A 25013-nucleotide genomic window follows, 5' to 3' on the forward strand; every position below is an offset into this window, starting at 1 on the left:
AATGCTTTTTTCTATATGAAGCCTCTCATTCTATCATTCTATTGGCTGCGTGGCTTAGGCCCCTTCTTAAAAAAGAACTAATGTAATGCATACCATGTGTCCATAACAAGCCCATGGGCCACAGTTTGAGAGCCCCTGCGACAGATCACATACATTCATTTAAACATAGTCATGTTTATTACTAATATTATTATTTTACCTTTGACCTCTCCCTACATTTGCCTTAATGATACATAAAATAATACCATAGCCTCTCCTTCATTCTCTCAGCGGAACCAAAAAAAAACAGACTGTAATTTCCAAGGACACTGCCGTTCCTGTCCCAGAAAACACAGACTTTCCACTACTCTCTAAAATAACATCAAGCTCTATTTACCCCTTTTAACTACTCTCCTGAGGATATTCATTATCACCTCTATGCTTACCTATCACTATTATTATTTCATGCTATGTTAGTAACATTCAATGTTAGTAATTAAACACTTGCATCAAATATCCACTTCTGATAATGTATTAAAATGTAGTTCCTATTTGTTGTTTTTGGTGCTATGATTCAATATGTTACTTGTCATTGGCTCCCTCTCCTAGCCATTTTGAGTAATTCATTAAAATATTAATTCAAAAGGGCCTTAAACCCACTCATTCATAATGTTTTTTTTTTAACCATTATGAATTAAACATCACAATAAAGAATTCCTGCTCTGTTGGGGCCTTGAACCTCACAACTCTGCACTAAGGACTGTAACCTTTGATTCTATTTTATAATGTCGTACACTCCATAATCTCGTCATGTTGAGGACTCGAACCTCGCATCTTTCTATGTTCGTCTACCAAAGACGTTTATCACTTTTCATAATGATACAACACATCTCTCTATTTCATGAATTATTCCATGATGATACAACACATCAGAATACTTATTTCATGAATTATTCCATGATGATACAACACATCAGAATACTTATTTCATGAATTATTCCATGATGATACAACACATCAGAGCTTCATCTATTTTACTCCTATGATGATACAACACATCAGAGCTTCATAACCTAACTTACTCCCATGATGATACAACACATCAGAGTCTCTCTTTACCAATTTATGCTAATTTCTGTTAACACACCTTGTTTTGAATCATAGCATCATGTCATTTTGCAATTTAATATTCCTCCTTACATCCCTTTACATAATTCAACACCACTCATTGTCCCCATTTAAAATATATAATTTTTAAGTTCGTTACAGTGTCACGCCCTGGCTCTGGGGACTCTTATATGTTGAGCCAGGGTGTGGATTTTCTATGTGTGATTTTCTATGTTTTGTTCTAGTTCGTGTTTTCTATGTTGGCCAGGGTGGTTCCCAATCAGAGGCAGCTGATTCTCGTTGTCTCTGATTGGGATCCATACTTAGGCAGCCTTTTGGCACTTTTGTTTTGTGGGATCTTGTTCCGGAAGGTTTGTGTTCAACCCAGGACTTCACGTATCGTTTGTTTTGTTGTTTTTGTTCGTGTGTGTTAAGTACGTTAATTAAAAGGAATGTACGCATATCACGCTGCGCCTTGGTCCGCTTCTTATAGCGATCGTGACAGAAGATCCCACCAACAACAGGACCAAGCAGCGTGTTCAGGAACAAACGCCGGGTAAGGAACAGGAGGTTACTCTAGTGGATGTCCTCCTCGGTTGGGGGAAGATCACGGAGGAGGAGGCCGTCCGCTACCGGAGGGCAATGAGGGAGGATGCCCAGGCAGGAGAGGAGAAACGGCGCCAACCGTGCCGTCGTCGGACAGGCGAGAGGCAACCCCAATAATTTTTTTGGGGGGGGCACACGGCATGGACGACGGGGATGCTGGAGGCAGCTACAGGACGTATCGGCGGATTAGGAGAGGAGGCCACCAGGTTTGGGGGGCTGGAAGGGAGGTTGGCGGAGCCTAGAGGTAGAACAGAGCCAACTCCCCGTACTCAGGCTAGGCAGCGTGAGACTGGGCAGGTTCCGAGTTATGCGGAGCTGCGTACTGTGCTGCGAGTGGTCCGGCACAGTCCTGTACGTCCTGTGCTAGCACCACGCACGTGTCGTGCTAAGGTGGGCATGCAGCCAGGACGGAGTGTGCCGGCTCAACGCTCGTGGCCTCCAGTACCCCTCCTCGGTCCCGGATATCCTGCGCCAGTGCCACGTGCTGTAGTGCCAGTATGAGTGCACAGCCCTGTACGTCCTGTGCTGATGCCTCACACAGAGTGTGTAGAAATAGGCATTCAGCCAGGACGGGTTATGTCAGCTCTTCGCTCCAGACCTCTAGTCCGTCTCCACAATCCAGTCCGGCCTGTTCCTGCTCCCCGCACCAAGCCAGTGGTGCACGTCGCCAGCCCGGTCCGGCCTGTTCCTGCTCCCCGCACCAAGGCTGTGGTGCGCGTTGCCAGCCCGGTCCGGCCTGTTCCTTCTCCCCGCACCAAGCCAGTGGTGCGGGGAGCCAGCCCGGTCCGGCCTGTTCCTGCTCCCCGCACCAAGCCAGTGGTGCGCGTCGCCAGCCCGGTCTGGCCTGTTCCTGCTCCCCGCACCAAGTCAGTGGTGCGCGTCGCCAGCCCGGTCCGGCCTGTTCCTGCTCCCCACACCAAGCCAGTGGTGTGCGTCGTCAGTCCGGCACAGCCCGTGCCTGTTCCACCGGTGCCTGGTCCGGCACCGGTCAGCTGCTCCACGCCGGAGCTAGAGCAATCCGCTCCACCGGTGTTTAGTCCAGCTCCGGCCAGCAGGGCCAGACCGGACCAGGGGTACTTTGGGGGGTTAGAGAGGGAGTGGGAATCATGCCCGGAGCCGGATCCGCCGCCAAGGCGGAGTGCCCACCCGGTCCCTCCCCTGTGGTATTTGATTGGCGCGGTCGGAGTCCGCGCCTTTGGGGGGGGGGTACTGTCACGCCCTGGCTCTGGGGACGCTTGTATGTTGAGCCAGGGTGTGAGTGTTCTTTGTTTATTCTAGTTCATGTATATCTATGTTGGCCAGAGTGGTTCTCAATCAGAGGCAACGAGTGTCAGCTGTGGCTGGTTGTCTCTGATTGGGAACCATATTTAGACAGGCTGTTTTCCCACTGTGTTTGTGGGATCTTGTTCCTGTGTAGGTTTTGTGTTTTGCACCTTTGGACGTCACGTATCGATTTGTTGTTTTGTTCGTGTAATCATTTAATAAATAAGTATGTTCACCTTCCACGCTGCGCCTTGGTCCTCTGTATCCGACGATCGTGACAGTGTTTCCTTGCAGGTAACCATGGTTAACAGAGGAAGAACAATGATTTTAAGCACCACCCTCCTTTTAAAGCTTCCAGTCTGTTATTCTAACTCAATCAGCATGACAGAGTGATCTCCAGCCTTGTCCTCGTCAGCACTCTCTCCTGTGTTGACGAGAGAATGACTGACATGATGGCAGCTGGTCCTTTTGTGGCAGGGCTGAAATGCAGTGGAAATGTTTTTTGGGGATTAAGTTCATTTTCATGGCAAAGAGGGACTTTGCAATTAATTGCAATTCATCTGATCACTCTTCATGACATTCTGGAGTATATGCAAATTGCCATCATCAAAACTGAGGCAGCAGACTTTGTGAAAATTAGTATTTGTGTCATTCTCAAAACTTTTGACCACGACTGTACATCCAAGGTTAAATGTCATGAGCCAGTCACACTTCATATGCAATGTAGGCTATGGCATGGTAGCTAGCGTGCACAGACGCAATGCACACAACACTAAATACTTATAATTGACATTACAATTAAATTAGTTTCCATGAAACAGCTGCCTGTGTTAGCTGCTGAGTTAGTGCAGCGTCCTTAACTAGCTAGCTAGCTAGCTAGCTATATTGTGCTAGCTAGCGAATATGGTAACTGTCACTCTCGTTGAGAGACGGGTCAGACCAAGGTGCAGCGTGAAAAGCGTACATATTTATTCAACTCAATAAACATAAACAAAACAAGAAACAACGTAACATGAAGTCCTCAGGCTATACACATACAAGCCTAGACACGGAACAAGATCCCACAACTAAGGTAGGCAAACAGGCTACTTAAGTATGATCCCCAATCAGAGACAACGAGCGACAGCTGTCTCTGATTGGGAATCACACCCGGCCAAACATAGAAATACAATACCTATAAAATAAACATATAATTTCTAGCATAGATTCTCACGCCAGTAACATTAGCAGTAACATTAGCTAGCTAGCTAAGCATTTGTTATTTTCAACCTCAGTCAGCTGTGAAAGCTATGGATGTGGCTTTGGAAAACAATCTGTGCATGTGGGTGGGCTGCATTGGATGACCACCTTTTCATGGGAAGGCCCCTGTCATTTGTGACGATATAATGATTTGTGACGATATAACGATATTTTGTCTTTAGTTTAAATTATTTCAGAGAGGACCATTGATTCATTGGATTGAATAGTGATTTAAATGTTTCACCAGACGTCATTATGTGAATAATTTCAATACTATTGAATCAGAGATGTAACATGTGCCTTAGAATCATATTTTAGACAGTATACTTAAGTGACAGTGTCAGATTTACTTGGATCCTGTGAGATAGCCAATTTCAATGTGTTAGAGCTATGATGTAAAATATATATTATACATCTTTGGCTCAGCAAACCTTCTTAGCCATAATCCCCAGTTAAAAATACTATTTTGGCATTTACCATCCACTTACCAAGATACTCAAATGCATTCCTTCATGATAGAATAAGGTTCAATATTTGTTATAAATATTAATGACTTTTCTGGTCCGGGAGTGCGGAATGCTTGTTAAATATCCCAGCTGGCCAAGAGAGAAGAGTACGATTATAGTAGTTCAGTGGGGCAGGGCTTACGGCTGCCCTTTGAACCTGACAGACATGAGGACTGTATGCAGAGCACTCCTCTGGAGGACTTCACAAAAGCCAGAGCCCTGGAGAGGCACACTAACAGGAGGTCCCTCGCATCCACACACACTCTCCCTCTCTTTGTGAGAATACATTGTGAAAATTGCTTGTTTTCTGAATGTCATTCATGTGCAGATATTCAAATACATTTATTTAGTGGTGAGGCTGCCACGGTGCTTGTGTAAAAAAAATCAAATGTTAATCAAAAAATAGAATATATCTGCAATCCTTTCTGTCAGGCCCAAGTTGAATCTGAAATGTTGAATTTAATTAAATGAGTGTGTCAAACCACCCTGGGTCAGTTTACCCTCCCAGGTTCTCATAGATAATGCATGTTAATTCAGGATTATTCCACTCGGCCAAGCCTGATGCATCAACTCTGACCATTATACAAGATGAAGACACAGTTGAACAGCCATGAATAGAAGTTGAACACATTTTTTATGGTCTAATGCTCATCAAATGTACATGATTATTGTGGAAGCAGTCATTAACATATGATATTCAATTTCTGCCCTATATTTCTCTGATATTTCTCTGACATTGACCTGTATGTTGACTAAACCCACTGTGTATGAGTAGTGTGTGTCGGCTGGCTCAGTCTGATATGTCCTGGCCCTGCAGGACATATCAGTGTGTATGGTCACGGTGTGGAATTGCTTTTATACTGCAGTATGTTCACATTCCTTCCTATCCTCCATGCCCCGAGACCATTTTCCAGGAACTATCCTCTCACCTAACATTTTCCTGGTAGTGCTTTGAGATGCACGGAAATCTGTCAAAGCAAGTCTCCTCTCATTCGTACATCCCTTCCTTCACTTCACCACAATCAGCATCTCTGGCTGATTGCCGAAAGAGGTAGAGGTCAGCCCATGGCGATCCCCCAATGAGAACGCTTGAGAGATCCTTATAACATGCTGACCAGACCGCACTCACGCACGCGCCATCGCGCGCATGTTGATTTTGTCCACCCACACCAGACGCGATCAGGACACGCAGGTTGAAATATCAAAACGAACTCTGAACCGACTATATTAACATTGGGACAGGTCGAAAACCATGAAACATGTATGTCAATTTAGCTAGCTAGCTTGCTGTTGCTAGCTAATTTGTCCTGGGATATAAACATTGGGTTGTTATTTTACCTGAAATGCACAAGGTCCTCTACTCCGACAATTAATCCACAGATAAAAGGGTAAACCGTGTGAATTTCTAGTTCTCTCCTCCTTCAGGCTTCTTCTTCTTCTTTGGACTTTATATGGCGGTTGGCAACCAACTTTAAGGTGCATTACCACCACCAACTGGACTGGAGTGTGGACCTCCGTTCATATTTCGATCCCCAACGTTGGTATATGCTCCTCAAAACCAATGAGGGGATGGGAGAGGCAGGACTTGCAACGCGTCGAGCATCACAAATAGAACCAAGTTCTACTTTAGCGCCTGGCTATGCAGACGCTCGTTGATGCAATGATTGAATAACATGTATGTGTACATTTATTTTGCAGCGCTCGCGGTCTGGTCAGCCTGTAATACTGGATCCCTCTTTCTGAGGGCAGACAATAATTAGTTCTGGTTATTTAAGTTTTGGCTAGCGGTGTCGACTGACACTTTTCAATGTACAGTAATTGGCCCTCTATACCCAGAGGCTATTTGCAGGGGGAAGGCACATTAAGATATGGGAGACATCCTCTCCTGTCTGGTGGATGGGATTCTAGGTCTGCCGACGGTGATGTTGCGGATGTTAAGTTCGGTGTCACTCGGTCCAGGGTGCCTCTGTTCCGCCTGCTTGCAAACAAAACACAGGTGCGCCTGCTAATGCTGCTGGATTGCAATTAGAGATCCACAGCTGTTTCAATCACCCCTCCTGACTCCCTTCTTCACTGTGCCATTGATCTGTCTTGTCGAGGGTTGCCAGGAGATCTGTGCATGTCCAAATTCACTCCCTCTGTCTTCAGGAAGCTGCTTTTATTTGATCAGGGAGATGAATGCGAGCACGGCCGCTCTCTGGTGGCCAGCGATGAATGGGCGATGCAAATTCAATTTGGCCGTTTGTTGTCATTATAGATATGCAAAAGCGTATTCCATATTCCATTGTTCCTTTTGTTTTCTAGTCCTCTGTGTCATTGCGCTGGCCCTTTTGTTTAGGTGTGAGGTGATAAGATTCAAACAAACCCATCACAGATGAGGTTCTCAGAACCACTGAACAGAATTAATTGGCCCACAAACTCTCTATGCTATGTCTCACTTGTCTAACATCTGGAACACCTAATACCTCCCTCAGGAACTTCAAGAGCTTAAGGTCCAAGAGTGGTCTCAAAAAGCTTTCAATTCCTTACAAAGAATACAACAGGTGTAAACCTTACCGTGAAATTCTTACTTACGAGCCCTTAACCAACAATGCAGAGTTTTCAAAAAGTAAGTAAATAATAGTAACACAATAAAATAACAATAACGAGGATATATACAAGGAATAGCGGCACAGAGTCAATGTGCAGGGGTACGGGTTAGTCGAGTTCATTCAGGTAATATTTACATGTACATAGGGATAAAGTAACTATGCATAGATAATAAACAGAGAGTAGCAGCAGCATGTGTGAAGGAAGGTGAATGTATGTGTGTGTTGTGTGTGTGTCAGTGTGTGTGTGTTGGAGTGTCAGTGTAGTATGTGTGAGTGTGTGGTGAGAGTCCAGTGAGTGTGCATCAAGCATGTGCAAGAGAGTCAGTGCAAAAAATAAGAATAAATCATAATAAAATAAGGGGGTCAATACAAATAGTCCGGGTAGCCATTTGATTAACCGTTCAGCAGTCTTATGGCTTGTGGGTAGAAGCTGTTAAGGAGCCTTTTGGTTCCAGACTTGGTGCTCCGGTACCACTTGCCGTGCGGTAGCAGAGAGAACCGTCTATGACTTGGGTGGCTGGAGTCTTTGACAATTTTTTAAGGCACAGAGACGAGAGTGAAGAAGAACTATAGCTTTTTTCTCCCGGCCGGTTAATCAATGAGATTGGGATCTGGTGGTCAATGTTCCACTTGCATAAAAAGCAGTAAAAAAAAAACAAATCCTTTATTTAACTAGGCAAGTCAGTTAAGAACAAATTATTATTTACAATGACAGCCTACACCGGCCAAAACCGGACGATGCTGGGCCAATTGTGCGCCGCCCTATGGGACTCCCAATGATGGCCGGTTGTGATACAGCCTGGAATTGAACCAGGGGGTCTGCAGTGACGCCTCAGACCTTAGACCGCTCCATCTTCATCAGCCACCCGCCTTGGACAAACCAAGCCAAGGGGACCTGCTCCTTTTAAACAAAGGCTGTCTCCTCTCTCTCTCCCTCTCCTCTCTGTCTCCGACCCCCTCCCACCCACAGCAGCTGAGCTCCTACTCTGTGTCTCTCAGTGCCACATATGATCAGACAGACATGATCACCCACAACTGCCCCATCCCGTCCCTTCCCCTTCTCTCCACCACAGCCACCTCTGCCAGCTCTGAGGTTGACTGATGGACTGTGTTCTCCTGTGCATCTGTTCTCTGATGGGCTGTGGCCAACCTGCATGCTCCTCTTGGTGCTCAGCACTGCTGTTAAGCCCAGGCAATCCACAGTGGCCCTGTTGTTTGTTAATTGTGAATGGGCCAGTGCTGGGCTGTGACACATGGCTAATGTTTTATTTTCCCAACAAAGGACACCATCAGTTATGGCTGACACGTTGCCCCCCATAAAAGATGTCTGATATTTTATTAAACATGAGTTTTGTTCGGCTGGCACATAAGGGGCAAGGTAACAGATGTAAGATGTCATTATATTTTGGCTTACCATATGGCGTCAGATTTGCATGTCCCCCTCTGGGGACTCCAAGGGCTCACTGATGTTGTTTCACAGTCTACATGTAGGATTGAGTTGGACACTTGTCAACTCCTCAGCGGAAGCAGGGCTGGTAAATTAGGTTTCACCTTCAGACCAAGCGCTTCGAGAAACCGTGCTAATTTCCACTAAATTAGACATTTATATTTTTTATCATTTGACACAAGGTTACAGTCAGAGCTCTGTGCTTGATTGCAGGAAACCTCAAGCTGTGTCTTGGAGATCACCTCAACCAAAAATATAGTTTTCCTCAGTCCTTTTTGTGGAATAAGAGCATTGTTTTAGGTGGAAACAAAGTAGATGAAGCCCAACAATAACCTTGAGTCTTCTCAGAACATCATAATAGACATTAAACAATATACAGAATAATGCATTTGCTTGTTGCATTGGTATTCTCTGTGTTTTACTGTAGCTTGGTTCAGGAGTTAGGGGGCTGTGGTTATACTTTACTTGAACAATGCATCATAAGTATACCATTACCACTATCACTATGCCATTACCACTAAGTCTTTTCAAAAGACAATAATGCCATCAAGATTTGATTTGATTTCATAGATGAGTAGATGATTGCGGGTGAGGTCACTAAGCACCACTTCCATAAGATATTGGAAAATGACTGGTGCATTGCACAAACCAAAGGGCATGCCTGTCCATTCAAACAGCCCAAAGGATTGTGGCCACTACCGTCTCCTCCCAGCATAATGACACCTGTCGTAACCATTGAGAATAACAATCCTGGTCTATGAGAATGCCACAATGACCCCACCGTAATAAAGGAGTCGCGTTCGAAACGTACTGTTGTGAATGCGACACCAACCAGTCAGGGGCAAGGTCATGTTTGTGATACGGTAGCATTATATAGGTATTCATGGTGCATACTGCAGGTGTTCCAGTGTGTTCTCATCACACCTGTGGGTAGCGCCTGGTTTACTAGTTAGCCCTGCTCTCTGACTCGCTGCCTCACTTCATTGTCCTGTGCAGATCTCTCTCATTAAACCACTCTGTCACACGGCAGTAGCACACACTCCAGAAATTTCCAACCAGAAATTGCATCTCTAATACACTAGCAACCCTCCCGTCGGTCTCCACCTCGCCATACAATATTGTATCTGAATGCCGCATAGACCACGCTCTAAGAGAGGTAGTGTGATTTAAGTGTCATGCGATTGCATTGCAGTAAATGATCTGTCAGAGGATGGTACTTGTAGACGGGCTGGCTATTTCCCTGCAAAATATCCTATTATTCCCATAACGGTCATATATCTATATGGGTCAATGTGATTAATTTGCGTATGAAACCTTTGTCAGTAAGACTGCAGTAAGTGTGCTATCTATGTATCTGTTTACTGAAATCTGTTTTAAGAAGTAGTCCCGCAATGATGGAGGGACATTAAAAGGTTTTCACAGAGCCAACTGGAGGAGGAGGTTACATCGAGGAAAATGACTCATCAAACTAGGGTGATCATGATTCACTTCCCCCCCGAATGAGCTCCCAGACACGAACCCTTGACAACTTTGTCTCGGTGGCAGTTGTCGCCATTGTTTTTATAGAACTTCTATTTCAGGTGCCCAGGCGTCTGCATTGTTGTTCCTGACGATGAGCACCTCTCAATGTACTGTTTGAACATTTAATGAGTTCTGAGTTAAACTTCTTCTATGAGCTCACTGAAACCATAGATGAACCTTTTCCTTCCTGATGCATTTATAGTTTCTACTCAGATGTATTGTTTTATTCATACCGATCACTGTAGAGCTACTGGGCTAGGCCGTATGTCAGTTTAGCACGCCTCTTTGCTGTGGTCTCATGTTTTGGTAGACAAATAATTCCTTAATTGAGTCAACATATCACAACAAGTATTCACCAAAGGGCCAATGGATGTCTCCTCTCTTCTGTCCAAACCCCACTGCTTCACAGCAAAGCTACCAGAGCGGAAAGGCTCTCCAAACAAAAGGGGCACGACAATAACACTCTGCAATCCGTGCTGCGAGAGCGAGAAGTGATCCTGGGAGGGCAGAGGGGATGGAGGAGTGGGGAGGGGTGGAATTTCACCAGTGTGGCTCGGCCATTATTCGTGTTTCACGGCTCCGGATGTCACGCTCGTTGATGAATGGGACGGACCAAGGCGCAGCGTGAAATGCATCCATGTTTATTGAACTGAATAAACATACAAAAACAACGAAACGTGACGTCGGAAGGCTAACACTAACAAGCCACACTAACCGAACACAAACAAAAACCCAAAACACAGGCAGGAAAACTGGCTGCCTAAGTATGATCCCCAATCAGAGACAACGAGCGACAGCTGCCTCTATTTGGGAACCACACCCGGCCAAACATAGAAATACAAACATAGATTATTCACACCCTGACCAAACTAGCTAGAGTTATATAGGCCAGGGCGTGACAGTACCCCCCCCCCCCCAAAGGTGCGGACTCCAGCCGCACAAATTTGACTGAATAGGGGAGGGTCCGGGTGGGCTTCCAGCCTCGGTGGCGGCTCCGGCTCCGGAGTGGAGCCGCTGACCAGAGCTGGATCAGGCACCGGTGGAGCGGACTGCTCTGGTTCCAGCGTGGAGCCGCTGACCGGAGCCGAACCAGGCACCGGTGGAACGGGCACGGGCCGTGCCGGACTGGCGACGCGCCCCACTGGCTTGGTGCGACGAGCAAGAACAGGCCGGGCCGGACTGGCGACGTGCACCACTAGCTTGGTGCGAGGAGCAGGAACAGACCGGGCCGGACTGGCGACGCGCACCACTGGCTTGGTGCGAGGAGCAGGAACAGGCCGGGCCGGATTGGCGACGGGCACCACTGGCTTGGTGCGAGGAGCAGGAACAGGCCGGGCTAGACTGGGAACACGCACCACTGGCTTGGTGCGGGGAGCAGGAACAGGCCGGGCCAGACTGGGAACACGCACCACTGGCTTGGTGCGGAGAGCAGGTACGGGGTGTACCGGACTGGGAACCGGCGCTGGAGGTCTATGACTGTCTCCGTCCTTTACACTCCACGCCCTGTCCTCCTCCAGTGAGGACTCCTCTTTGAGCCCCCACGAGTGCAGTGGTCGGGGCTCCTCTCTGTCGCTCCCCGACCACCCTTTTAGCCCCCCCCAAAAAAAATATTGTGGCTGTCTCTCCTTCTCCACCCTGATCCCTTTCAGGGCCTCCATCTGCTTGGCCAGATCCTCTCTTATTTCCCTCCAAGTCCATACTGTCTGCTCCTCCTGGGTACGCTGCTTGGTCCATTGGTGGTGGGTTTTTCTGTCACGCTCGTTGATGAACGGGACGGACCAAGGCGCAGCGTGAAATGCATCCATGTTTATTGAACTGAATAAACATACAAAAACAACGAAACGTGACGTCGGAAGGCTAACACTAACAAGCCACACTAACCGAACACAAACAAAAACCCACAACACAGGCAGGAAAACTGGCTGCCTAAGTATGATCCCCAATCAGAGACAACGAGCGACAGCTGCCTCTGATTGGGAACCACACCCGGCCAAACATAGAAATACAAACATAGATTATTCACACCCTGACCAAACTAGCTAGAGTTATGTAGGCCAGGGCGTGACACCGGAGGAGGAGAGAATCACATTTTTGCCACCGCCTGCCAGGAAAAGAGCGCGCTCCACGCTTCCCGGGGACTCCATTACACCCTGATGGGCAGGGATTGAACATGAATTGGAGATACAGGGGCGTAGGGAGAGCGATGTATGGGCACGCGGAACTGCGCAGGCAGGCAATCTGCTGTGATGAAGAGGCTTCTCTCGTGGCCCAAACCGCATCCTTCCGGGTTCCCCTTCAAGCCCCACTGTGCTGGCCGCTAGCCACTGCCCACCCAGTGTATTGCGTTCCCAGAGGCCCCACAGCCTGCTGCCCATCAGCCCGGTGCATCCATCCACACCTCAGTGCATAGCGAATGAAAAGAGAGATGGATTCAATCGCTTCTGGAAGACAGGAGCGAGGGGAGACAGAGATAGAGGGGGGAGGAGATGCACTTGTGTTTGCAGCGAGGGGGGTTGGACATCTTCATAGACTCTCTGCACATTTGTGTTTATCCTCTTAGAGAAACTGAGGACTTGTTATGACTGGATCCACAGCAGAGGCACTGAACGAACGGCTGCGATTTATTCAGCACATCAAACCCCAGCTGTGAAAACAGACGCCCAATCATTGCTGAACATCCCTGAACGTTTCAGGACATTTTTGTGATGGGAGATGTTTGGTCTCTTATAGATTCTTGTGTTTTTAACTTAACGCTTGGGACTCATCTAGCCCCTCTATGATTCCTTTGACATCACTGCCTTGTGAAGAGGTCTATTTTTTTTCTCCCTTTTTTACTCTAATCGGATTTCTCCACACTTAGTGTACAAAACATTAAGAACATGGATCAGCACCCCTGTGGACCGCTATCAACACCTTGTGGAGTCCATGCCCCGATAAATTGAGGCTGTTCTGAGGGCAAAAGGGGAGGTGCAACTCAATATTAGGAAGGTGTTCATAATGTTTTGTATATTCAGTGTATAAACTGTTCTTCATTTAATCGAGGAGTTATAGTTAATTTAGTAGGCATCTGTGAGGGAGTTCTTCAATTATTCAAATGAGTTTTTATTAGTTTCAGATATAAGATGGTTCTAATTAGCCTGGTGAGAATATAATGAACATTTGTTTTTTTGTACTCTGCACGCTTCTTCGCCAAAGTATTGCACTTGGAACTGCTCAACGAGCAGTGCTACGAACATCTCCTCTAGCAATGCTTTGGTTTTGTCAGAATCATGCTGTTTGTTGACACCATATTCACATACAACAAGAGCTAACGGTGCATCAAAAACTCTCTTTGTAGACATGTCTTTGTTACTTAATTCATTCATCCTGAACCGTATGTCTCTCTCTCTCTCTCTCTCTCTTTCTCTCTCTCTTTCTCTCTCTCTCTCTCTTTCTCTCTCTCTCTCTCTCTCTCTCTCTCTTTCTCTCTCTCTCTCTCTCTCTCTCTCTCTCTCTCTCTCTCTCTCTCTCTCTCTCTCTGTAGGTTCCCTATGTGAAAGTGGCCCCTGAGGACATTCTGAAGGTTCAGTTCCCCCGCTTCACCACCCTGGACCTGCGCCCCACCAACACAGACATCAGCCTGGCCGTGGCTGGCCTGCTCACCTTTTTCAACAGCACCACAGCCTGCCTCATCTGTGCCCAGGCCGACTGTGAGTGGTTCACGCACCACTTCCTCTTTGTTGCCATTTGTACCATATACAGTACCAGTCAAAAGTTTGGACACACCTACTCATTGAACGTTTTTTCTTTATTTTTACTATTTTCTACATTGTAGAATAATAGTTACGATATTAAAACTATGAAATAACACAAATGGAATAATTTAGTAACCGAAAAAAGTGTTAAACAAATCATAATATATTTTATATTAGAGATTCTTCAAATTAGCCACCCTTTGCCTTGATGACAGCTTTGCACACTCTTGGCATTCTCTCAACCAGCTTCACCTGGAATGCTTTTCCAACAGTCTTGAAGAAGTTCCCACATATGCTGAGCACTTGTTGGCTGATTTTCCTTCACTCTGCGGTCCAACTCATCCCAAACCATCTCCATTGGGTTGAGGTCGGGTGATTGTGGAGGCCAGGTCATCTGTTGCAGCACTCCATCACTCTCCTTCTTGGTCAAATAGCCCTTACACAGCCTGGAGGTGTGTTGGGTAATTGTCCTGTTGAAAAACAAATGATAGTCCCACTAAGCGTAAACTAGATGGGACTCTGTTGGACTCATCAGACCAAAGGACAGATTTCTACCTGTCTAATGTCCATTGCCACTTTTTTCATTACTACATGATTCCATATGTGTTATTTCATAGTTTTGATGTCTTCATTATTATTCTACAATGTAGAAAATAGTTTTAAAAAATAAAGAAAAACCCTGGAATGAGTAGGTGTCCAAACTTTTGACTGGTACTGTACACACATTCCATTCCATGCACACACACACACACACACACACACACGCACACACGCACACACGCACACATGCACATGCACATGCACATGCACATGCACATACACACACACACACACTGTGGTTTTGGGATACAGTGCATTCTAACAGCTAACCCACTGACACAAACACACCCTTTTGAAGATGCAGAATCACCCTGCAGTTGATACACCCACACAGAAGCCTATGTATAACCCAAATGCATTTACTCTTGCGTAATTCTTCCTCCCCACAATGCATCATCATCTAGTAAAACGCTGGCAAATTACTTTGCTTTTCACATAGGCCATTAATGCATCTTCCTCTTTTATTCCATTGACATTCTTGTGTGATGTCGCATACACTTATCATCAAACACCTCCCTCCCTGAGATGATAATGTCGTTTCTGACCTTAAAAAGAGAAATTCATGAAAATACCCAGTATGGATCCATGATCAAACTGCCAGACTCAAAGACGTCAAAGACAAAGCAAAACAAAGTATGAAATAATGGAAGATTAAATCCCAGTCTGTTTCCACCCTTCTCTGTACAGGAATCAGTAATTACAAGTACCCGTACAAAGTCACATTGACCCCATCTGCTACAGGCCAACTTTCCCCTTAATCAGCTTAGGGCTTTGAAGTGTGGCAGGCTGGATTTTAGCTCTCGATTAAAACTGAGGTGCTCTCAGCTGGCACAACCCCCCCCAACCCACCCTCTCCCCACCATCACCCCCACCCCTCACACAACTCTCCCAACCAACTTCAGAAAATAATGGTTGACATTTATACCCGGACAAGCCAGTTCGACTGAGGTGTTACCCGAGAAACAGAGATAACAAGGAAGAAAAGTGGGAGGGGAAAAAAAGCCCACCAACAGCAAAAAGACCATAGTGACTCAGAACTGCCTGGACTGATTCTTGACAATGACTGCCAGCGTCAAAACTAGCTAATTAGTTGTTATTTTCCACTTGGGTGTTTATGCGTGTTGCTATCGTTTAGCGGAGAGCTCATCAAACAATTTTGGTAATTAGCCCACAGACACATGACAGTTCCGTGCCTCGCAAGAGTTATGAAATGCTGTGAAATATCGACATATCCATAAAAGGGCCGCAATCTCACCATCAACAAGCTGTGTGAGAGAAAAACCTCAAACTTTATAATGGCAGTTTCCTTTTTATATGGCTCTGTACGAGCTCCTGTCTGTGTCAATGTGGGCCAAAGGGAATCGATAAGGCTGCTGAGGGGGAGCATGGCCCTTCCCTTCCTTGACAGCGAGGAGGATGCCAGTCACTGAGGGAGGGGAATCTAACCTTACTACTGGAATTGCACATGGGAGCGGAGGGAGAGGTTGTCTGGAAATGACACGGGTTGTAGTGATTGCCCTGCCATGTGACCCCTTCCGCAGCACTACGGTAAAATACCAGTGACGGCTTGGGCTGTTGCAGCAGTAGCAGTATCCGCGGTAGCGTTAGCTGGCTGGCAGGCAGAGGCTCCACGACGGTCGGCACTGGCCTCATTAATCACAGCGGCCGGTGACAGTCTAACAGACCGTGGCCGAGTCATAAATATTTCCCAGCCTGCCCCTGGCTTCCTGGCTTAGAGAGTGAGAGAGAAAGAGAGAGAGGGGCAGGAGTGGAAGGAGTGTGGAGTTAGCGCAAAGAAGGACACCCATTCATCTGGCTAACCTGCCTACCGCTATCGATGGCCGTGTGGTTGTGTGTGCAATCACCGCACTCATGGAGTAGTACAGTAGGACATAGAGAACCTAGCCACAGGGGTGGAGGAGGACTGTGTGGGAGAGTGGAGCGCTTTGTTAACAGGGAGATTAGTGCATGGGAGGTCAGCTGGCGGGCAGCAGGGGGGTGGGAGGGGACAGATCACCCACACTCTACTTCTGGGGGACTGGCTCAGACAAGACCAGTGGGGACGGGGGGTGGGGGGCATCCTGGTCAACCCAACATCTTATGTTATGAATCCGCTATCACCTAACGTAGCATTTTATCGTCTGAATTGAATGAGCTGGAAGTAAGGCAAATAGTACCCTTCGAATGTAAAACCCCTTAAATGACTTCTCTGATGACATGCACCTTAGCAACCAACTCCCTAAGTTTTTTATTGAGAGAAGTTAGACTCATCCAAATGTTTTAAAGGCACACACACACACGCCAAAATTCTGGGCTTTCTCCACCTGTCAAGGTAGACGTTTATGTCTCCTTGGAGCGGAACAATTATAGGATATGCTTGCTCAACGATTAGACTCTCTGCTCTGAAAATGTCATGAGTAATCTGTAATTAAAGTTGATCAAGTAAAATAATGTCTCTCTGTCTCCGGAGAGAGCTGGATGAATAAACTCTGTGGGTAGACGGACCGGTTAACTGGGGTGATGAAGTGATTTAGCCAGTACCGGCGATGACTTGTTGTTGTTTGTTGTCTGGGGATCAAACTGAGAAATCCTCCCGACGTGATGACATTTAGAGAAAGTTTCAATACGGATTATGATATATTTACAGATCCAGTAACAGCAGACATCAGCCCACCGTAATTCTCCCCATCAGAATGAATAGTTGCTGTGCCGTCAGTTCTGGTGCACTGCCTCCCTACTGAAAGACAGCAGTGAGGGAGGAAACTGTGGAGGAAATATGGCTCCACCAAAGGCTCTAACAAGAGGGATGAGAGGGAGCTTCCTCCATTGGCTCTCCCTGGATTTCCTTCTACGTTTCCCCTTCCTTTCCCCTGACCGAAGACATTAAGTTTGATGCGATACGCGGCGTAATGGGATTTTGATGTGTGGTGCTGGGGGGGAGGGTGGGGGGGGGGGGGGGGGGGGTGGGGGGGGGTTGGTTCTCGCCTTGGTGCCTAATGAGAACAAAGCAGAGGAGAGCCATGGTCAGCTGTCTGCTCATCTACCAGGATGAAAGATGGAAGAAAGTTCCCTTTCAACAGGGAAAGATGAGAAAGGATCACTCAGACCCACAACGTCCCAAATGCCCTGCCCTTGCCCAGTAACGAGTTCTAGTGACACGCTGAACTGTTTATATAAGAGAGAGTGATAGACTATCGACTTTTTGATCTGTGTGGTTATATTCAGGTTAGGGTAAGTTAATGTACTGACACTCTACGAATGCCTAGACATTAGGAACTGTCCTATCCCAAGCACTCCAGTTAATGAATGCTGCTGGTCTGGAGGGAAAACTACATTGAAGAAATTTAACTCTCTTCCATCTGCCCGTCAATCGATTCAATCACCTGATTTATCATGGTCATTCAGGTTCGGGCCTGTTTAAAAAGTATATCCATCTTTTACTTTGAAATGCCATGAAATTCTGTAGACTGCACCCATTTGGTTGTACAGTACAGAGTCCAGCAGCCCAGTCCAACAGACTAGTGTGCAGCCAAGTTGGGTGCTGTGTTGACACTGGCATGGACCTGTCATTGGTCCTGGCTGAGCAGTGTATTTGCATAGAGGCACTGTGTGCAGGAAGGTAAATGAGAGTGGGGGCTTTGTGAGAGCCCAGTGAAATGTGACGGTCTGTGAAAGGGGGAAATGACTGGCTGCCCAGACTGAGTGGCAGGCCCTACCTTTATCTGTCTGCCTGAAAGGCAGCATCAGGCAGTGCTACAGTATGTGTGGCCCATGCCAATGAGGCACCTACAACATTGCAGCATCACACACCAACTACTGCAGGCAGCAGCAGCACAGCCTCCACAAAGAAAACAGGCTTCACACATCTCTTTTTCCACGGCTAACCGAGAAAACAGTGCCTCCCTGTTTTAGCATAATGATGTTATTTTTCATTAGCATGGGTTCAAAAGCCTGAAACGTGGAAGCGACATAGCTGCCAGAATAGATGCAACAAATGTCAGGGCTCAAAAGAGATTGTGAAATGAAGACGTCACGTATATACTCCATTTTTATTTCTGTTGCTTTGAATCATGCACAGCCTAGACACCAAATGGATCTCTCCTGAGATTTCTTCCCCACTGGTTGAATGCCAGGGAATGACAGGAGAACCAACTCCTGCTGTGAACACTGAGCAGCGCAGTGTGCTGTCTAATGTAATGGACTAAATGTGAAATTGCAAGCAGGCAATGGAGACTGAGCAGGTTTTTAAGCATCATCACTGATATGCTGAGTAACTCAACAGGTAACGGAGCTGACAGTCTCGGAGCGGACAGGCATCATTGCTGATGACGTGTGTTTCTAGGAGAGACAAACCGTTAAAGGCATTAGGATTCGATGAGTTAGAACACGTAGTGCCTTAGGAACAGCTGTTTCTGCTACTGCATGTAACCAAAGAAATAAAACAATTATTGTATGTAAATGGATTCTACTATGATCAATGCTGGTCTAAGTTGTCCTGCTAAATGACGTAAATGTATTGTATTCTACTGTATGTCCTGACACCTATGAATGTATAGTTTCAGTAAAGTGCCACTGGAAACCTAAAAGGGATAAAAGAAACAAAGGAATTCTATCAAAATGAAGGCTTAGTCTCTGTTGTATTGTAATTGTATTACAAGTTCAGTAAAGTGCCACTGGAAACATATTCATTACGTCACTTATAATTAACCCATATCCGATGTCTTTGAAGCGGTTCTGGGAAGTAAATGCTGGAGGTGGTGTTTACATTTTTTATTTGTTTTACTTTACAATTAGCTGTAATTACAGGTCATCAGTTAAATTATTTTAGGTGGGAAGGATTTTAATGACGGTGTTATTGACAAACAACGCATAAAAATTGACTTTTTGTTTATCGATCGAAAAAAGAACATTTTCACGTCTCATCGGGGACGGGTCCAAAATAGCGATTCACTGTTATTTTTATGAATATGGTGTTTCTCACACAAAATGACATCTTTGTATTTTTTTATTGTCAGTGGGTGTTCTCAGAAATGTGACTTTAATACCCAGAAATTCATCACAGATTACCTTTAGGAGATTAATTGTGTACCAGCTCATAATAATATCACCGTCTTCATCCCTGTCCCAACAGGCTTATTAAATCTGGAGAGACTGCTACGCCAATTCCTCATCTCCAAGGAGACCCTATCGGTTCGCATGCTGGATGACAGCCAGGATCCCACACCCCTTCTCAAGGAGATTCGCGATGACAAGACTGCCACCATCATTGTGGACGCTAACGCAACAATGTCCCACATAATTTTGGAAAGGGTGAGTCTGTCTGTCATACGATTTACAGTGAGCTCTTTCCCAATGTTCTTAGACATCTCAGCAGTAGCTGATGATAATACAACTTTTAATAGAATCTATATGTCGATGCCAAGATAAAGTTCAGGATCAAGGTTGATATTGAAAATAATTGAACAAGCTACAGGCTGAATCACTTACTGGTGAATGAGGGTTGGACTGAATGAATGTTAACTTTAAACATCCTACACCTAGTTCTCCTGTACATAGGCCTACCCCATGAATAAATCATGGAATATCTGTAACTCCATATTTGGAGAGTAGAATGGTGTGCAAATGTAACTAGAGGAGGTTGTGCCCTTGGGCTTAGCACTTAAACCACTAGAGTAGCAGCAGAGATGGGAAATATTGAGAAATGAAAACCAATGCTAGAGATGGGAAATATTGAAATATTAAAACTAACTACATTTATCTGACTTGATTCATTTTTGTAAGAAGCAGCCATGCATCCCTAATAGGTTTAAATGGTTTAAATGGTTGATCTTTATAATAAACAATAAACAAAATTGTGTAAATTGGACGTGCATTCGGTCTATAGGCTATGCTGCAGAAAATGTAGGCCTACCTGTCACAAGAAAAAAAGGTACCATGATGAGATGATAAGTCTACATGCATTGTGATCTGCACTCCATACTGAGATGGGCTGGCTGTCCCCACCATGAGCGTTGATGATTGATCATGCAGAGAGCAGAGAGAAGGCTGTAGAGAAGCATTATTTTGACATTGCATATAATTTAACAGTTCCATTTCACGTCATGCTGTTGATATAAATAATGTATTATAATTTACCGGTTTCTCGCAGTTATTTATCCCGGGAAAAGGGAGTGGTTTTGGGCGGTAAATCTCGGTAAATCTCGATAACCGGGTTCCCGCCATTCAACCCTAGTGCATGCCAGTGCCATATCAGGACTGACACTGGAAAGCCAATCCCTCACATTAACCTCTGAGGAGACAAGCAAAAATTTCACATCGCTCCGGCCAAATGCCACGCCCACTAACGTTTCTTCTCCATGATAAATCTGGATTTGCTTCCTCCCCGGTGACTTCTCGAATGCAAACACATTCAAACCATTTTGATTGGTCCCAGAAACCGATGGGTTGGGTTGGGCCAGAGCCGGCCTACACGAATCATGAATCACATCATTTTGACATCAGCTCAAACGACTTCTAGGACAGCAGGTTCAGACTGATGTATGGCGTGATTGATAGAGCAGCTAAATTAAATTCAGGATGAGTCATCAGGCAAAGCTAATATCCATGCCCCAATGAATATTTCTCTACATCTTTTTTTCTCTGCATTTTTTTCTTTCTCTCCCTCTAAAGTATTTATCTCTCCCTCACACACTCCCTCCCTCCCTGATTAGTTTTTATTTTGTCATATTTCTGTGTTCATCCAGTGAATTCTTACTCTTTTATTTCTCTGCCCCTCTCCTCTTCAGTTTCAATCTTTCCCTCAATCAGAGATACTGATGGCCGTTGCTGGCATCCTGTCGCCATTGGCAACTCGGGGCAGAGAGTAACAACCCACAGGAGCTGGCAGTGGGATTTCTTTCTATGTCTCCGCCTCTGTCCTACAGTCGCTCCATACCTCTACTATCATTCCTCTGTCCTACAGTCGCTCCATACCTCTACTATCATTCCTCTGTCCTACAGTCGCTCCATACCTCTACTATCATTCCTCTGTCCTACAGTCGCTCCATACCTCTACTATCATTTCTCTGTCCTACAGTCGCTCCATACCTCTACTATCACTCCTCTGTCCTACAGTCGCTCCATACCTCTACTATCATTCCTCTGTCCTACAGTCGCTCCATACCTCTACTATCATTTCTCTGTCCTACAGTCGCTCCATACCTCTACTATCATTCCTCTGTCCTACAGTCGCTCCATACCTCTACTATCATTCCTCTGTCCTACAGTCGCTCCATACCTCTACTATCATTCCTCTGTCCTACAGTCGCTCCATAACTCTACTATCATTCCTCTGTCCTACAGTCGCTTCATACCTCTACTATCATTCCTCTGTCCTACAGTCGCTTCATACCTCTACTATCACTCCTCTGTCCTACAGTCGCTTCATACCTCTACTATCACTCCTCTGTCCTACAGTCGCTCCATACCTCTACTATCATTCCTCTGTCCTACAGTCGCTTCATACCTCTACTATCACTCCTCTGTCCTACAGTCGCTTCATACCTCTACTATCATTCCTCTGTCCTACAGTCGCTCCATACCTCTACTATCACTCCTCTGTCCTACAGTCGCTCCATACCTCTACTATCATTCCTCTGTCCTACAGTCGCTTCATACCTCTACTATCACTCCTCTGTCCTACAGTCACTTCATACCTCTACTATCATTCCTCTGTCCTACAGTCGCTCCATACCTCTACTATCACTCCTCTGTCCTACAGTCACTTCATACCTCTACTATCACTCCTCTGTCTTCTACTCCTCCATTTCTCCATCTCTCTGTCTGGTGGAGGCGTGTAGTGGTGCAGTGGATAGTTTGTTGGCACGCATCCCGTTCATGAGGAGAGGATGTTGACCGAGCAAATTAATGCTTTTTGCCAACATTTTGTGCCCAACTGAGGATTTAATTACATGCTAAACTGTAAGGACTTTGTATAAAAGAGTCTATGATTATGCAGGGACACCAAATGACCCTCTCTTCATGCAGGACATTCTATCCTCTTTGTTTCTGGTTGTTTACATCTTCCTTTGGAATGCTGGTCAGCCAGAGGTCTACTTCTTACACAGAAGACAGTGGGATTATTTTTCAATACTCTCAAAAGTGTTAATTTAACACTGGATCAGTGGGACTCATATATGCTCTGTAAAAGTGTTACATTTAACACTCCAATAGTTGAATAAATCAGTGTATTTGCTGTGTGTTCTGCAGCAGGGGAGTTTGTGGTCTGAGGGTTTAGCTTTAGCATCACTGAATGTAATCAAATCAAATCACATACACATATTTAGCAGATGTTATTGCGGGTGTAGCGAAATGCTTGTGTTCATAGCTCCAACAGTGCAGTAGTATCTAACAATACACAACAATACACAAATTTAAAATGTAAAAAATGGAATTAAGAAATATATAGATATTAGGACGAGCAATGTCGGAGTGGCATTGACTAAATACAGTAGAATAGAATACAGTATATACATATGAGATGAGTAAAGCAGTATATAAACATTATTAAAGTGACTAGTGTTCCATTATTAAAGTGGCCAGTGATTCCATGTCTATGTATATAGGGCAGCAGCCTCTAAGGTGCAGTGTTGAGTAGCCGGGTGGTAGCTGGCTAGTGATGGCTATTTAACAGTCTGATGGCTTTGAGATAGAAGCAGTTTTTCAGTCTTTCGGTCCCAGCTTTGATGCACCTGTACTGACCTAGCCTTCTGGATGATAGCGGGGTGAACAGGCCGTGGCTCGGGTGGTTGATGTCCTTGATGATCTTTTTGGCCTTCCTGTGACATCGGGTGCTGTAGGTGTCCTGGAAGGCAGGCAGTGTGCCCCCGGTGATGTGTTGGGCAGACCGTACCACTCTCTGGAAAGCCCTGCGGTTGCGAGCGGTGCAGTTGCCGTACCAGGCGGTGATACAGCCCGACAGCATGCTCTCAATTGTGCATCTGTAAAAGTTTCTGAGGGTCTTAGGGGCCAAGCCAAATTTCTTCAGCCTCTTCTTCACCACACTGTCTGTGTGGGTGGTCCATTTCAGTTTGTCAGTGATGTGTACGCTGTGGAACTTGACGCTTTCCACCTTCTCCACTGCGGTCCAGTCAATGTGGATAGGTCAGCCCCCCGTGTTGTCCTACTATACAAAGCTGCGGTTGGATTTGCCCTGATATTGTGCTCAGCATGGTTGCCCCAAAACAAAAACCTGGGAAACAGAAAAAAGGGGCTAAGAACAATAGAAAGGTGAGGACGTTTGGCTTTGTGCCAGCCAAAGGAAACACACTTTCTTTCCATTATTTATATTTGTAAACTTGGTGAAGTCCCTGACCTGTACTACAAGTTTAAAGACATATTAACTGTGATTAAAAAGCTGGTAAACTTAAAAAGCTGGTAAAAAAGCTTGTAAACTCTTCCATCTGTTGTCCTATTGGCTATCTTCATTCTCAACACTTCAAGATCAAGATTTAGAACAAAGTGCATTTTACAGTGCAGTGTCCACATGTCCTTCTCCACTAAATGCTGTAATATGACTTACATTGACATGACAATCTGATACTATAAAACAGTTTAACAAATGTTAACAAACTATTAAGTAATCTTTCATATGGTCGGTTTCCTCTTATTAGCAACTATTAAAATAATAATTACCATACAATCAAAAGATAATGACTCAGTGTCATGGAAGTGTGCACATATACAGTGTCGTGAAAAAGTATTTGCCCAATTTCTAATTTTCTCCACTTTTGCATATTTCTTATACTGAATGTTATCAGATCTTCAACCAAAATTGAATATTCGATAAAGGGAACCTGAATGAACAAATAACACAACAATTACATACTTATTTCATAAACAAAGTTATGCAACACCCAATGCCCCTTTGTGAAAAAGTAATTGCCCCCATACACTCAATAACTGGTTGTGCCACCTTTAGCCGCAATGACTGCAACCACCACCATGGTTTAGGCATTAACTCCAAATTTAGGCATTAACTCCAAATTCCTAAGGTTTGGGATAGGCTTAAAACAAAACAGCTTTCTATCGCTGGATTTGAACTTGCAACCTTTGGAATAAGAGGCAGGTGCAAGACGCACATCCACCATCCCCATCCACATATCCCAACGTCCTCAGACACGAATGGACATCAAATACTGACTTGTATCACGGGTGACCTGGCTGAGAGGTGAAATGTGTGTGGGTGGTTGAACAGAGACCTACTGTAACTTCCATCAAGTGAGATCCAGGAGTCAACAAGTCAAGCCTTGTTGAACAGTTTTCCCTTGATATACTGTACTCTATGAAATATGTTTTTCTTTTTTGATGTATCTCAAATGCAAGTCAGACTAAGTCAGACTAGGCTGATTGGAAAACACGTTTGTAAAAAGCTTTGCGTTGC

The 25013-nt window shown here is 45.3% G+C and overlaps 1 protein-coding gene across 1 annotated transcript in view; it reads left to right on the forward strand.

The window, feature by feature from the left end:
- The window catches only part of LOC311101233 (glutamate receptor ionotropic, kainate 4-like), a gene marked incomplete at both ends in the record, with an annotated part of 239444 nt that overhangs the window by 111957 nt on the left and 102474 nt on the right, over nt 1-25013 (forward strand). The window contains 2 exons of the mRNA XM_084142345.1: nt 13783-13948; nt 19725-19903. Of these exons, the coding sequence (XP_083998471.1) occupies nt 13783-13948; nt 19725-19903 (345 nt within the window). The remainder of the gene's footprint in view (nt 1-13782; nt 13949-19724; nt 19904-25013) is intronic.

This window comes from Coregonus lavaretus (assembly GCF_964263955.1).
Source record: "Coregonus lavaretus genome assembly, chromosome: 26".
NCBI classification, from domain to species: domain Eukaryota; kingdom Metazoa; phylum Chordata; class Actinopteri; order Salmoniformes; family Salmonidae; genus Coregonus; species Coregonus lavaretus.